The sequence below is a fragment of the Asterias amurensis genome, chromosome 4 (genome assembly GCF_032118995.1).
Source record: "Asterias amurensis chromosome 4, ASM3211899v1".
NCBI classification, from domain to species: Eukaryota; Metazoa; Echinodermata; class Asteroidea; order Forcipulatida; family Asteriidae; genus Asterias; species Asterias amurensis.
In genome coordinates, this window is record NC_092651.1 from 24,647,294 (window position 1) to 24,663,785 (window position 16,492).

At 39.4% G+C, this 16,492-nt stretch overlaps 1 protein-coding gene across 1 annotated transcript in view; it reads right to left on the reverse strand.

Moving 5' to 3' along the window:
• Positions 1–3,020: 3,020 nt before the first annotated feature.
• Positions 3,021–16,492, reverse strand: part of LOC139936141 (kelch-like protein 18) — a 34,783-nt gene continuing 21,311 nt past the window's right edge. The window contains exons 3-9 of the mRNA XM_071930882.1: positions 15,502–15,630; positions 14,056–14,487; positions 10,908–11,069; positions 9,361–9,567; positions 7,807–7,943; positions 5,732–5,871; positions 3,021–3,469 (exon numbers count right to left, since the gene is read on the reverse strand). Coding sequence (XP_071786983.1) covers positions 3,244–3,469; positions 5,732–5,871; positions 7,807–7,943; positions 9,361–9,567; positions 10,908–11,069; positions 14,056–14,487; positions 15,502–15,630 — 1,433 coding nt within the window. The 3' untranslated portion in view covers positions 3,021–3,243. The remainder of the gene's footprint in view (positions 3,470–5,731; positions 5,872–7,806; positions 7,944–9,360; positions 9,568–10,907; positions 11,070–14,055; positions 14,488–15,501; positions 15,631–16,492) is intronic.

The window sequence follows — 16,492 nt, forward strand, 5'->3', positions numbered from 1 at the left end:
TCTGCTATCGTAAGATTCTTCGCTTACTGTAAAAGCCAGGGGCCAATTTCATAGAGCTGCCTAAGCAACAAATTTGCTTAAGCACGAAAATAGCTCGCTTATTTTTCACATGTTACTGGCAAAAATTTCATGCCATATACATTGCTTGTGACTGGTATTTAGCTGTTGTTTACTTAGCATAACAATTGAGTTGAGTCTTGGCCGTTAATCTGATTTTACAAAGCAAGGATATTTTTGCTTAAGCAAAATTTTGTGCTTAAGCAGCTCTATGAAGTCGGGCCCAGTATATATGGGGGGGGGGGGGGGGGGGCAGTTAGAAGTTGAATTTTACTCCTGATTAAAAAACAAAGCGAAGGTGATATATCTGCTGCCGCTTCACTTGTTGTATTTACTTGGGTGGGATCATGGCTAAGGCAGCAGTTAAAAGTGAAATGGCTTCTGACTGGCACAACGAATAAAGATATTGAGACAACAGAGACAGCAGAAATAGGGCTGGATAGCTCAGTTGGTAGAGTGCCGACATTCTAATCTAGAGGTTGCAGGTTCAAATCTCACTTATTTTGTCTTTGTTCAACCCAAACATAATTGAAGCGTTCCTGGGCAGTTTCCCTTGAGCTGATTACTCGAACAAACACCCCTACACAACAGCAGAGATCATTGTATAAACAAAGACACGAGTGGTTTGAAATGCCACTGAAGTTATTAGACTGTGAAGAAAGGCTGCATGAATAAAAAATGCCAGAGTCAGTCAATTTAGATATAAGATTTATACATCACTGCATGATCAATATTATGTCCATGTTCGCCATTGATTGTGTGCATACCATAGAATAATATATATGTGTGTGCTAGTTGCACTCGAGTCTTCAAATAGCTGTCTACTCAATATAGCCCCCTCTTGTGACAATATTTGGAGAATGCAAAACCATGGAGGTATCAAAGTTACATGGGATATAAAATTAACTTTTGGTGAACTCCAAGAACGGCCATTGATAGACAGAGTTACTATTACAGTGCCAGGGATGATAATTGATGAATATGAAAGTTCCTGAGAATGGCTTTTGGGCCTGGGTTCCCCCCTTACTCTGGACCCGGAACCTCCAAGATGTTACAATTCAAGAGGTTTACAGAAATCATGAGACACAATGTGCACAAATCATTTCCCCCTTTGGTCACCTGCTTGACTTCTTTCAAGAAAATTTGTAGGCTCAAGGAGGTTTTATGGAAATTATTAAATGATGAGAACCATGAGAAATCACACGCCTGCAATGCTCCTCCCACTGAGCCAGCTGGCTTGTCTCACTTTACGGTCATTTTGTCTTTACCCTCAACATTTTAAAATCTATTTCTGGAGAAGCCCAAAGATACCCCAGAGTGAGATTTCAACCTGCGACTGCTGATCGCCGGACCGAACCGGTGCTCTACACATTGAGCCAGCCAACTAATATCTCCCACTGTGGTATTTGTCTTAACTCGTTATGAAAAAGAAACTCACCTAATTTTTAATAAACTGTTTTTTGTTTGAATATCTATTGGTTTTCTATCAACCAATTTTGATAGTACACAAACATGGATGAACACAAAAATGCTTTCAGAGGAGAGGTTTGTGGTAACACCATGTGGAATTCTCACATGTGGAAATCTATCAGAAACAAATCTACTGCAAAGAGATGTTCATATGATGTTACTACAGACCTTTCTTTGCTATACTTCCACTATGCAAAGTTTAAAATCCTACTTAGTTGTTAATAAACAAAACTGACAATAAGTCTCGGTGGTTTTGTTAGATAGACAGATAAATAGATTACTAGACAATGGTGTCCCTCCAGGGGAAATTCGTGTGGCCTTAAGACAGTATCAAAAACAAACATCGACAAGATGGTACAAAAAATGGAGTCCTGAGATGGTCAGGGTATCTTGGCATTGGGCCCAATTTCATGGATCTGCTTACCGCCGAATTCTGCGCTTTTAAGATCACCATTCTCCAAAATATGGTTACCAGCCATACTCTAATATCACATTTACAATTTGAGACTGGTATCCTGCTCATTTCTGCTTACCAGAAATTAACTACCAAGCAATATTTTCTGTTTAAGCAGCTCTACAAAATTGGCCCAGGTTGTACCATACAGTTCCCAGATACTGTCTGGATGATCAACAGCCATCGTGCATCTGTATCATGTCAGCTCATCAGCCGAACCTGGAAATGTGTCATGAGAGTTGTTGCTGATCCAATGGATAAACATTGATTTAAATATCAGATGGTTAGTTTCCGCTAGTCCAGGGTAGTTCTACACTTTTCATTTGAAACGCTGCACATAGTTGACATTATTACAGCATCAGGGATAAAGACTTGTATAGCGTCACCCTGGGATTGATTTCATGGCTCTGCCTAGCTCTGTAATTATGTAGGTATGGATCACCATTCTCAGCTTACAGGGTTCCAACAGCAAGCTCAAGGAGCTTTTGGAAACAGTATCCTTAGTGCCAAAGTAGCAGATCAAAGAGCTGGGATTCTTAATAGCCACAGAAATTTTTTCACCAGGCATAAACAAAAAATTCTGAATTAAGATAAGAGTCTTGAGTTACTCATCCTTGTTAAAAGCACCTTTTTTTTTGCTTTCATTGGTTGATAACAACCGGCAAGAAATGACAAATCAATGTCAATGATCCTCTAAAAAAAGTAAACCCTGAAAGGTGGTTGTGTATCTCACTCTAGTACAGTTCTAACAAATCCCTTGCTGACACAAACCTACCCCATTCACGAGAGTCAAATTAAACCAGGGAAATTTTTCAAGAAACTGTTCAGCAGGATCAACCGCCTATTTCTGCTAGCAATATTGCTTTGAAACTAATGTGCTCAACAAGTTTCATGGAATTAGTCGATGGTATACATCGGAGGTTTAGACCAAGCAATTGCTTAACATTTGTACTGATGATTTCTCATGTCTACCATTGATGTTTGACTCCAGTCCTCCCCGATTCGGGGGGGGGGGGGGGGGGGGGGAAATAGCCCTCCCTCATCCTAAAGGTGCAGCAGTAGGTTAGGGTGTCATTTACAAGGGATGTGCAAAGGATTGTTTAACACAGCCAGCCCCGATTGTTTCAACATTTCCCCATGGGACCTTGAGAGCGCCCCCCCCCCCTCAAGCTGGGTATCAAATACTTCCACGTAGCCCCTCCCTAATCCTCAAGGTGCAGCAGTAGGTTAAGGGTGCCATTTACAAGGGATCTATACCTTGGTTAGACATTTGTGCAGGGAATGTTGTTCAACACAGCCACACCCGCAACGGCTCGACACGTCCCCATGGGACCTTGAGAGTGCCACTCCCCTAGCTGGGTATCGAATACTTCCACGGTGTTGAGGTACTGGACTCCGTCATGACCTCCGATGGCGTACATGAGGTCACCGACGACGACGCAGCCGTGGCCCGATCGGCACTGGGCCATCGGCGCTAGGAATGTCCATCTGTGAAGTAAGATAAAGAGAAGAATCACAACAAAATCACAATAAGAAAAAAAAAGATTATTGACAATCACAATGGGCCAATTTCATAGAGCTTTCTAAGCAGAAAATATTGCTTATCAATTTTATACTTAGCAGAAATGAGCAGGATACCAGTCACAGATGGTGCATGCATAGAGCATGGTGCATGAGTCATAGTATTATGGCTGGTATCCCTACTCTTGTAAGCATAGTTTTGTTGTGCTTATTATCTACCGTGTGTGCTTAAGCAGCTCTTATGAAATATGGCCCTGGCTGTGAACTAGTGAAACATCTTAGAGTACAAACATATTCGCTGAATAAATGAGGTTACTGTGGCCTTTTCACAAACCCTCCATTATTTGATTAAGACTCCTCTCGGGACCCCCAAATTCTAGAGAAGATGTCTTAACCACTACTAGACAACCGAGCATGCCTGCTGTCCAGAGGCCAGTTACATGCTGAAAATTGAGCATCGTTTTCCATTTTTTTCTCCCGACTCCTTCAACTGTCTCGCTTAAAGACACTGGACGCTACTGGTAATTGTCAAAGACCAGCTTCTCACTTGGTGTATCTCAACATATGCATAACATAACAAACCTGTGAAAATTTGAACTTGATTGGTCATCGAATTTACCACATAATAATGAAAGAAAAAAAAAACCTTGGCACACGTAGTTGTGTGCTTTCAGATGCTTGATTTCGAGACCTCAAATTCTAAACCTGAGGTCTCAAAATCAAATTCCTGGAAAATTACTTCATTCTCGAAAACTATGTCACTTCAGATGGAGCCGATTTTCACAATATTTTATACCATCAAACCTCTCCCTATAACTCGTTACCAAGTAAGGTTTAATGGTAATAATTATTTTTAGTATTACCACTAGCATCTATTATCTTTAAGACAAAATGTTCACAGGTTTATTATTTCATGAGGTTGACCACATAAAACATGAACACTGTCTGAGACTATTTTGGCAGCTATAACACCTTTCAGGGCCAACCCTGCAAAAACTACAACAACATTTGATGAATGCCAGTAATTCTTTGAAAAGTTTGTGAGTCAAACAACCACCGGGTACATCTCAATAAAAAAAATTAATCAACAAATCCTTTCTGAGTTGACGAAACACTCAACTCACATTACCAATATTTTCATGTACTTAAGGACAGTGTTAATTTTCATCGTAGGCCCATTTCACAAAGCTGCCAAACAGAAAAAAATTTGAGTGGGGCACCAATCGTAGCAATGTTAACTTTACGGAATCTGAGCTGATTACCAGTTTTTTTTGCTGAGCAAGTTTTGGTGCTTACAAATTTGGGCCATGTACACCACTCTCGCGGAGTTCAAGTTTTGCTTAATCAAATTTCGAGCCAAGCTATGATAGTTTGAATGTTTCCCCTGTGGTTTATTACTTGTTACTGAGAATGCGCAATAACTCAAACATACGATATTGGCAGTGATATCCGATATATGCAAGTATAGGATATACGATAGTGAGGGCATACACATATCTGGACAGCATATTGTGAACATACCCGAAGCTGATATCCTATCTAAGACTACTCGATAGATAAAGAGGCATCATGATCTTTCCTGAACAATCAGCCCGGCGGATTAAAGAAAAGATGCCTGGGCTCAATTTTCACATCTTGCATTGTCTTGATATAACAAGAGACTTCCTCATCTCTGCAGATACTGGCATCACATTTCCAAGGCTCACCCTCGACACTAGCCTGGCGTACATGCATATTGGATAGTAAACACCACCTCTCAACTTGCCCTGTAAGCCACTTAAAGACACTGGACACTAATGGTAATTGTCAAAGACCACTTGGTGTATCCCAACAGGAGCATAAAGTAACAAACCTGTGAAAATTTGAGCTCAATTGGTCGTCGAAGTTGCGAGATAACTATGAAAGAAAAAACACCCTTGTCAAAGGAAGTTGTGTGCTTTCAGATGCTTGATTTCGAGCCCTCAAATTCAAAATCTGAGGTCTCAAAATCAAATTCGTAGAAAATTACCTCTTTCTCAAAAAGTATGTCAGAGGGAGCCGTTTCTCACAATGGTTTATTCTATCAATCTCTCCCCATTACTCGTCACCAAGTAAGGTTTTATGCCAACAATTATTTTTGGTAATTACCAATAGTGTCCACTGCCTTTAAAAACTGAGCAACCTACTCGTTTAAAATGCTCATATTTCTTTCATCCCATATAAATAAATAGGAAATCTTTCAAAACCCACCTGTCTTCTTCGGGGTAGTATCTTTCCAGTGTGTTTAGGTTAGATTGTCCGTCATAGCCACCCATAGCATACAACCTGCCACCTAAGGCTGCCACGCCCACCCCTCCTCGTCTGGAATGCATGCTATCTACTGGAATCCACTATTGGGTAAAAGAGAGAACAAATATTTGTATCAAGTAAGTATGTTACCAATCAGTAATGAATACTTGTTCATAATTCTTTTAGTCTCTCACCCAATGCTAGTATTAAAGGAACGTTACAAAAATCGTGAAGATCACATATTTACATAAAACTTAACACGGTCTAATGATGATGCTAGTAGAAATCATCCCTTGAAATATTTCTGTCTTGATTCCTTGATGAGGAATAAATAATCTAATTTCGCGTTTGGAGTTGATCGCTCAGTGAGCGTTTTATTCATTTTTATTTTAGCATGAATGCTATGCAAAATTTGTAATCGTTTTTTCCCAATTCTCTCGTGACCCAGATGGCTGATCGATCTGGAACTTCTACAGGTTTGTCAGCTTATGTACATGTATATGGTGGATTACATAAAGTGCTTACACTGACAACTCTTTGGTTAGCAAAAACTAATTCTGTAATGTTCCTTTAAAGGGTCTATGTAACTTTTGTAGGACAAAAAACACAATGTCCACAGATTTACACTAAACTTACACAGTTTGAAGATAATGATAGTAGAAAGCTTCCCTGAAAATATTACGCTCTGAGGTGCTGTAGTTTTGGGGAAATTAGTAAAACAATGTCATGAAAATAATTTTCGTCTCATGAGACGAAACTTTTCCAAACATATTCTCATGACATTGTTTTACTCACTTTTCAAAAACTACAGCACCTCAGTAAGTAACATTTGAAGGGAAGCTTTTCACTATCATTTTCTTCAAACCCAGTAAGTTTAATGTTAATCTATGGACATTTTGAAAAAGTATCCAAATCCTTTAAAGGGAAGGTACACGTTTGGTCATCATGAGACAAACTTTTCCAAACATATTCTCATGACATTGTTTTACTCACTTTTCAAAAACTACAGCACCTCAGTAAGTAACATTTGAAGGGAAGCTTTTCACTATCATTTTCTTCAAACCCTGTAAGTTTAATGTTAATCTATGGACATTTTGAAAAAGTACCCAAATCCTTTAAAGGGAAGGTACACGTTTGGTCATCACTATTAATGCAATAAAAGCCATTGGTTAGAAGCCTAGAGCAGCCCATCGATAACATACAGCATTACTGAGAAACATTTCACTTCAAGGGATTGTGATCTTGTGCAGATATACACCCAAGGACATTGTGGCTTACGGTCTACACAACACAAACTCCTCCAGGAAAAAAAAACAACTAAACATGTATGGGGAGAGAGAAGTTTTCAGAGCGCAGCACCAAAGCTTTGGAACTCCCTCCCGGACACTGTGAAACTCTCCAAATCACTCAACACATTCAAGAACAGTTTAAAAACTCATTTTCATAGAGAAGCTTTTTGTTAAGTTTATTTTCTTATTTTTGTTGCTTGCTACTTTCATTGCTTGTTGTTCCTTTGTAGAGTAGCTCCATGAGCGCCGCTTGCAGCGGATACCGGCACTTTATTAAGTGTCCATTATTACTATTATTATTATTATTATTGTGGTCATGTAAAAATATATTTCAATGCCCCAAAATTTGTATCTGAGAAGCGTTACTGTCTGTCTGTCTGTCAGTAACATTTCTCAGATTGTGTATTCAAATTAGGATTATTTTTCAAGCGTGGACATAATCGCTCAGAATTGTCGACGATATCTCGACATCATTTGAAAAATAAATTTTCACAGGTTAGTTTTGCTGTACATATCTACATTTTTTATGGGAATAAACCAATCAAATGGTTTTATAAAAGGTATACTTTCCTTTGAAACATTTATCAAAGTCTAACTAGTGTATAGGAGGGTCTATAAAATTTGGTCCAAGAAGCTTTTAATTTGTTATTGGCAAAACAACCACAATCATAAGACAGATTTTTTCAATGTCGTTACTGTGACCACCAACCCAACTTGCTGAGTTTCAATTCTCACTCGTTGACCTACCTGATTTAACCTTGGGTCGTACTTCTCTGTGCTCTTGAGATACGACGTCCCATCACTGCCTCCGACTGCGTACAAGTAGTTCCCCATGGCTGCCACGCCTATATGCCGCCTCTTGGTGTCAAGACTACCAACTCTCCCTGGAGGATGGAATGAAAAGTTGACGTCTTTTACAATAGAGCTCTAACGAATGAAATTATTAACCCTCCTACACTTGGTACCATTTTCCATTGACTTGATCAAGCATTTGACACTATTTTGGCACTAACTCACCATGTACATGTTCTCATGTTTGTATTGTGTAAATATCGCACACTGATTTATTTTATCTATCATTCAAAACAACAGTAGATAATATTGAATGGTCAATCAGTAGGAGGGTTGACTGTGTACTATGTAGATGCATTCACAAAATGATATCATTTTGTAGGATAGCATAGTTGATCTATCATTCAAAACCACAATGGATGATATTGAAAGGTCAGACAGTAGGAGGGTTGACTGTGTACTGTGCAGATGCATTCACCACATGATATCATATTATTGCAAGCAGAAATAGTTTATATATCTATTACAACACAGTGGTTAACAATGAATGGTCAAAAAGAAAGAGGGTTAATTTTGGGAGTCAAACGAACACAAAGGAAATGACTCCCAAAATGGCGGAACTGGTTAACGTGCATTCTGTAGTGGTTTGGTCCGCGTTGTGCACAGGCTCAATACACAAAAGTTTATTTTTAAAGTTTATTCAGTATAAGACAATATATTAAGCCCCAACCCATGATGAGCTGACAATCACAGACGGGGCGGCTATGTTCAAAATAATATCAAAAACATTAGAAATAGCACTCAGAGAATGCTGTGTGTGTTCATTGTGCAAACCCATTTGGTGGCAATTTGTGCTCGCTGCCATCACAGCTGTATGGCACATGTCAGCTTTCTAATTAATTTGACTTCCTTAAATATCGCCATACAGGCATGTCACATGTTATTGGTGCTTTAAATGTATGTCCACACCAGACTGGAGAGCGTGCTCAGTAGCACAATTCATCAGCTCAGGACTACAACTACAAGGTCAAAGTGCAATTTGTATTGATTTCATCAAACTGCTTTTGCATATTTTGGAGCTCCTGGTAAACTGAGTTACTGATCAAGAGTGGTCTTTAAACTAATTGTTTGGCAAAAAGTTGCTGTTAAAGAAAAACATTGTTTGTGTTTTTAAGTATTATGTTGTTTTCAAATTTATGCGCATTTTACATTTGGCAACTGTTTGATCATTATGGGTATGAAATTACAAACAACAATCCTATAGCGCTGAGCCAGTCAATTGATCATGCCATTTTTTAGTGATCCAGGCCTGGTATTTCATCTTTTAAGAGGGCAAGGCCTTTTTCATTTTTCAAAAGGCACTTCCGTTGTTAAATCTTTAAGTCTACGGCAAAATTTTGAAGGGCACCAAGGCCAAAACCATGGCTTCTGTGGTGTTCTGTTTCTAAAACGGCTGTTTCTATTAACAAAAAATAAAATCCCTGTTCTATTCATCTACCGACTACTCACACCAGCGATTTGTTCTCGGGTCGTACGTCTCCACCGAGTCCAGCACGGTGGAGCTGTCGTATCCCCCTACGGCATAGAGCTGTCTGTCGAGTGCTATGACTGAATGATAACGTCGGACATGAAGCATGGAGGCCACACGATGCCAGCGCCGTGTGGACGGATCTAAACACTCTACCGTGTTCATGTATTGACTGCCGTCGTAGCCACCTAGGGAGAGGGGAAATAGGGCAGGGGGTAAGAGGAGGTGGGAAAGCATTAATGAAAAACATGTTAGGAATAGTAAATGGTGTTTAAAAAAAAGTAGAGCAAAGGTCTGGACATGACTAGAATAATCCTGAAGAGGATGATTTTTTTTAATAATACCCCGATTCGGAATTGATGGCAAGTGGCATCCCTGATGTAAATAGGTTAAAGTTGCACGGCCCCATTTTCTGGAAAGAGTTTTTTTTCTCTTTTAAAGTTTTTGTCACAACTGATTTTGACAGAATTTCTCTGAATTGGAAATGATGGCAAGTGGAATCCCTGATGTAACTGGGTTAAAGAGTTAAAGTTGCACGGCCCTGTTTTTTCCAGAAAGAACTTTTTTCTTTTAATGTTTTTTCTTAATGGATTTTGACAGATAATGCTTTTTTTCAAAACGAACAACATACAGAATGTTTTGCAATTATGCAAATGCACCAAACAAATGTAACATACAAAATTGTTTGTACATGGCTGTTGGACGTGAGATAGTTTTGTGATCTCGACTGTTTCCGATCCTGAAAACAATGATTTGACTGTTTCACTTGTCTGTCTGCTTATCACTAGTCCATGTTTCAAATGAAATTGGGTTGTTTTTCAATACAGAACAAGTCAGCCAGACCACTTAGTGGGTCTCAACTACCATTTGCAGGCCTTGAAAATTGCTCTTTAAGGGGCACAGCAATTTTCCTATGGTAAGGGCCACTTCTACGAGCAGGCCTGTTGCTTGGTTATTCAAAGGGCAATGGCACCAGGGAGTTTTGTCCTCGGCAAAGGGCACCTCTATGAAGCAATGTAAATTAACATGAGAACATTTCAAGAGGCACCAAGGCAATGACCAGGGTCAACGGAAGCGATTGTTGCCTCTTTGAAGAATCCTGTATGAGGATGTAAATTTATACTGAAACTTTGCAAAGGGCACCAAGGCAAAGCTGGAGGCACCGTGGCGATTAGCCTTTTTGAGATATCATGGCTACTATAGGAGTGAACTGTGTGGTTTGGGTGTATACCGACAGATTTACCAAAACCTTACAGTGTTATTGTAATGTGTCCACCATATCCCCAGAAATACTTGACTGTTTTATTTCACTTTAGATTTGAACATCTTGAGTTTGGACTTCTTTGTTGGATCTTCTGTAGGCGCTTTGTAACCTTAGGAAACAGACGCCTCATATAAATGCTGATATATGTATGTATCTCAAAATAGCTTATTGCTGTGGGTGCCGTGGGTTGTTTTGAGGTCTTTTTTGGCCAACGGAACACCATCAAAGGAGACGATGCAAGAATTGTAGATCAATCACACGTACCCACTGAATACAATTTGCCTTCCAGTACGGCCACGCCTACCCCACTCCTAGGTGAATTCATACTAGCCTCGATGCTGACTCTACCATTGCTCAGGTTGTAACGCTCAACGCTACTCAAGGAATGGCCGGTGCTGTCCATTCCTCCTACACAATAAATAGAGCCTGGTGGAATAATGGACACAAAAGATAACATTAGTTTAGTAATTTTAAAGGCAGTGGACACTATTGGTAACTGTCAAAGACTAGCCTTCACAGTTGGTGTATCTCAACATACGCATAAACAACCAACCTGTGAAAATTTGAGCTCAATCGATCATCGAAGTGGCAAGATAATAATGAAAGAAAAATAACACTTGTCAAACGAAGTTGTGTGCGTTTAGATGGTTGATTTCGAGACCTCAAGTTCTAAATCTGAGGTCTCGAAATCAAATTCGTGGAAAATTACTTCTTTCTCTAAAACAATGGCACTTCAGAGGGAGCCGTTTCTCACAATGTTTTAAACCACCAACCTCTCCCCATTACTCGCCACCAAGAAAGGTTTTATGGCAATAATTATTTTGAATAATTACCAATAGTGTCCACTGCCTTGAAGTTCGTTGCTCGAGTATGGTGCTCTTAAACACTAGGCCATGACACGCTACAAATAGGATTTTGGAGAATATCAACTTTCAAATTGGAAACTGAGTAACGGGACGATGGTGTTATGATTCAACTCCCAAGGGGGTATTTTAAAAATGTATTAATAAATACCTCAGACAGTTTCGCTATTTCTATATCTGGATAGCGCGTTGCGTGTGGGTGTTAAAACGGTTTATAATGACCAGCTAGCAGTTTATAACCGGTTGTTTTTAGATATGTTTAGATGCATATTACGCACACGAATGCATCAAAAATCTGTCTCAGTCATAAAAATGCAACACACATACAGAGCTCAAGGACGTCACTAAACTGATAAGTTTTTCAAGGTTTTACAAAGTTTCATACTTTATTACGTCTTTTAACCAAAAAGGCATTTACGAATGGGAAAAATTTTCTCAATTCTTATCCTTAAAATAAAAAAAATTATCAGTTGTTCCATAACTCCATCATCGACTTTTATTTAATCAAGTTTTTACTTAACATTTTATTCATCATAGCAACAAGTATGTTTTTCCAAGATGAATAATTTTTTCAACTGTTTACATACATTCTAATGCATCAGTTCTCTTTTACACATTTTCTCCACTTTCATCCTAATCCTAAAATCACAATTTAAAATTACCTTTCCTGTCCAAGAATGTTTTTGGTCAAAAATAAAATTGCAAGAGGAACTTATTTTTGGAGGCTGCATATCCGGTCAGATCATGCATGAGTAATTGCAGTCAGTAAATGATACTACAAACAACCATGGCAACGATTACGATCTAAATGAACTGCAGGCCGTACAATCTTTATACTCTAACGAGTTCCTAACCCCACATAATCCAAAAGACAAACTGGAATTATTTGCCAATATATGACGTATATGCAGGAGAAACATAATCCTCATATGGCTTATGGAAAGTCTTAAGAGACTGTCCTTTTTGTTATTTTGACTGATTTTGAAAGACTACTGAAACGATATCCAAAAAATTGTGCATCTGAAGAAAGCATTATGAAATGCTTGGGATGTCGATAGCACAACCAATCTCAGGATAAAAACCATCTGAACTCCAAGGGTGTTACAGAGTATGTCATAGGCATAGAGTTATATATAAGAACTAGAGGGCGCACTGGCATATATAAGTGACCTGGCATGCGCCCAGGCGGCCATTTTCTAAGTTGACAAAACAGGCATTGCTAAGTGGTGTTTGTGGGGCCATTTTGTAAGTTGAAACAACTCCATTGATGTTTCATATCCAAGGCGCATACAGAATGGCATGCGCGTGTCTCCTCGCGGTCCCGTCGCGTTGGTGCAAGAAGCATCACCAGTGCACCCTCTAGTTCTTATACATGACTCTATGGTCATATGCGAGCAATCTAGTGCACCAGACTAAAGTTCTAGTGTTGTCATGAGTGTGGTCAGGTTTCGGAGCCCAATTTCACGCTAAGCTTACTGCCAAATTTCTGCGATCACCATACTCCGCTTACTGTGCAAGCGACGTTTTTTCTGTGCTAGCTGTGTAAGCGAAGAATGCCTAGTTACGTCGAGTAAGCTTGCGAACAAGCAAACATTCCCTGCTAACCCATGAAATCATTTGATGTTAAGCCTAAATCCCTGCTTCCGTAAGCGCCGATGCTTTGTTTACGGTAAGAAGAGTCATAAAATTGGGCTCCCGGCCCAATTTCATAGAGCTGCTTTAAAGCACAAAATTCTGCTTAAAGGCAGTGGACACTATTGGTATATACTCAAAATAATTATTAGTATAAAAACTTAGTAGGTGACGAGTAATGGGGAGAGGTTGATGGTTTTCGAGAAATAAGTAATTTTCCATGAATTTGACTTCAAGACCTCAGATTTAGAACTTGAGGTCTCAAAATCATCCATCTTTTGTTATTCTATGCATATGTTGAGATACACCAAGTGAGAAGACTGGTCTTTGACAATAGTGTCCAGTGTCTTTAAGCAAATTAATCCATGCATAGTAAAATCAGATTACCGGCCAAGACTCCACTCAATTGCTATGCTAAGTAAACAGCGACCAGTCACAAGCACTGTGCAAGTATATGGCATGAAATTTTTGCCAGTAACATGTGTAAAATAAGCAAACTATTTTCGCGCTCACAAATTTTTTGCTGAAATTGTGCCCAAGTCATAAAACGTGTTGTCCTTGATCAAGACACTTACTAACCACAATTGCTTCTCCCTTTTGATGAGATTGTAGGTCAGCGTGTTTTGTAATGCACCGTATGCCCAGGTGTTTCTGTCATGGTTAGCTGCGCAGACTGAGCCAGATCTAACAAAGTGCTTAACATACATGTATATACAAATGGGGTCTCATCCTACAGCTGATTGGCAACAGCTAAAACACATGTATTCAGGTTCACACTACTGCTACATGTACTTAACCAACTCCCAAAGCCCCATCCTGTAAAAGCTTTTCACTTTTACATTTGTGTCCAGTCCAAATATTGACAAATCGCCTCACAGGCTTACACCCTCTCGAGGCCTCGCCACCTCTTAACTCACCCACAGTGGAACGACGAGGTTTGATCCTCTCCTGCTGCATCCGGGTCCTCCGATCAGGCAACATGTGGTAATTCTTGGCCTCATCCAGAAGATCCCTACACTTAATGTCTTGCTTAATGAGGTCTTCAGCCTCTACAATGTCCACTAGGAATCGCGGGGAGAGTAACGGCATTCGTATCGCCTGCAGCAACTCGGCGATATCGTTCTTGCGTTCCTCTTTGTCGTGGTACACCCATCTCATGATGGCGTTGTAGACTTCTTCCTCGCTGCTGACGTTGAGATCTTCGCACTGGAGGAGCTCGGCAAGCTGGGGTTTGGGGAGCTGGAGGAATTCTTCCTCGTTGGCGACCTCGGTGAAGTGCCGCTCGGCGAACTTCCCTGATGCTTCGACGAGGTCGGTGCAAGTATGGGCATCGGCAAAGTTGCGAATTCCTGAAAGGTAAAATGGATTACATCATTTTGTTGATTGCAAAGTCTTTTTTCCCCCTGCTGAATCAATAGAAAATTATACAAGGAAAGAATTTTAATACATCTCCTTTAAAACTTGTTCTCTCAACATCTTTTGACTTCTGCATTGTCCATTTTCAGCCACAACTCCACTAGATTCGACCCTAACCACAAAGGGGGGGGGAAGGACCCCCAACCCACATCAAACTTATAGCAAAAAAAACCCACATCAAACTTATAGTTAAAATAAATAAATAAAAATAGACAAACAAATAAATAAAATAGATAAGTTTAACTTTGTAAAGCAAAGTAAGATACATAAATAAGGCAGAACATACATGTACCTTCAAATCTTGCAAACATGCAACTTAACCCCCCACCCCAAAAAAAAAAAACCCAACAGAGAACAGAAACTACCTGGCTGATCAGGCAAGTACTGTTATTGCATGCCTAAGGTTTTAATTTCCGGAAGTACATGACGGTTTTGTAGCACTATACAGAGAAGGTACACGTTTAATTACTCAAAACAAATATTAACTTAAAAACTGACTTGTGGGAAACGACTCCCTCTGAAGTAGCATAGTTTTTGAGAAAGAGGTAATTTTTTCACTAAATTAATAAAAGACTTCTAGCTAGAAATCTTTTATTCATGTCTGAAAGCACACAATTTCGTCCAACTAGGGTGTTTTTTCTTTCAACATTTTCTTGCAACTTCGATGACCAATTGAGCCCAAATTTTCACAGGCTTGTTATTTTATAGTTATGATGGTATACACCAAGTGAGAAGTCTTTGACAATTACCGAATGTGTACTTTCTCTTTAAGGCCTCTTATAAATGTGTATCAGGAACAAGTCCCCAAAACAAAAACAGGTGAACAACATCGCCCCTTTTTGAAGAAAACCCGTCCTTACCTCTTTCCTCCCCATCAAAATAAAAATAAATGAAAAATTGGCACTTCAAACATATGTTTTTTCTAATTTATCGGAGTCAGGCCTCACCGAGACAGTTGGCTGGATGAAGTTGTCTCTTCAGGAACTCAGAGCATGCTGTTTGCACATCGGTCAGCTGAAGCATGGCCGCTGTATCAAGAAGGGACTGAACCGTGTCGATGTGGATTTCTAAAATACCTGGATACAAAAATAACAAGGAGTGTGAATAGATGAGGAATGATGTGGAAGACGTTTTGATAGAGGGAGATTAAGAGGATATGAAGGAAGGAGGAGAGAAAAGGATTAAGATGACAATTTGAGATGGAAAAGGAAACTGCCTGGATAAACTTCAAAATAATTGAAACAAAGACAAAATTTACTCGAGCGGAACCAAACTTTTTCCCCTTATAAACAATTAAGAAATACATGTACATGCATGAACACCGTACGTTTATGTAATTTGCAAAAAACAGTTAATGGCCTGACGTTTTGACCCTCTGCAAAGAGATTACGGCATTGAGCAGCATGCCTGTAACATTGAAACACAGAAGCTTGTGTACAATAGGCATCTCTTCATAGCACATGTAATTGTGTACTGTCATGTACAACATATACACATGTACAATGTACATGTACATTAGATGCAACCACATGTCAGAGTTCTTTCCAGGTTATTTCCAAACTGTGGGGCCGTGCTGGACTCAAATTTTGAATGTTTTGGTCCAAGCATGTCTGAAATTGTTCCTCAGTGTTTATCCAGTGTTTATCCAGTGTTTTAAACAGCCTACTATGCAATTTGAGCATTCTAAATAGTTTCATAAATTTTGTGTGTGAATCTGTGGTAAAAAAGAAAAGAAAATAGTATTATTATTTTGTGTGCACATCGGCTGCAATTCAGGCGTATCAGCACACAATTTGTGTACTACATGTGTATCAGCCTAAAATGCTACCTTGATGGGTAGAACCGTGTATAAGAAGACAACACCCAAAGATAAAATACGTATTTCTTTAATGTAATACAAACATAGAGTAAACTTTATAACCGAACAGCTTCAGGCCT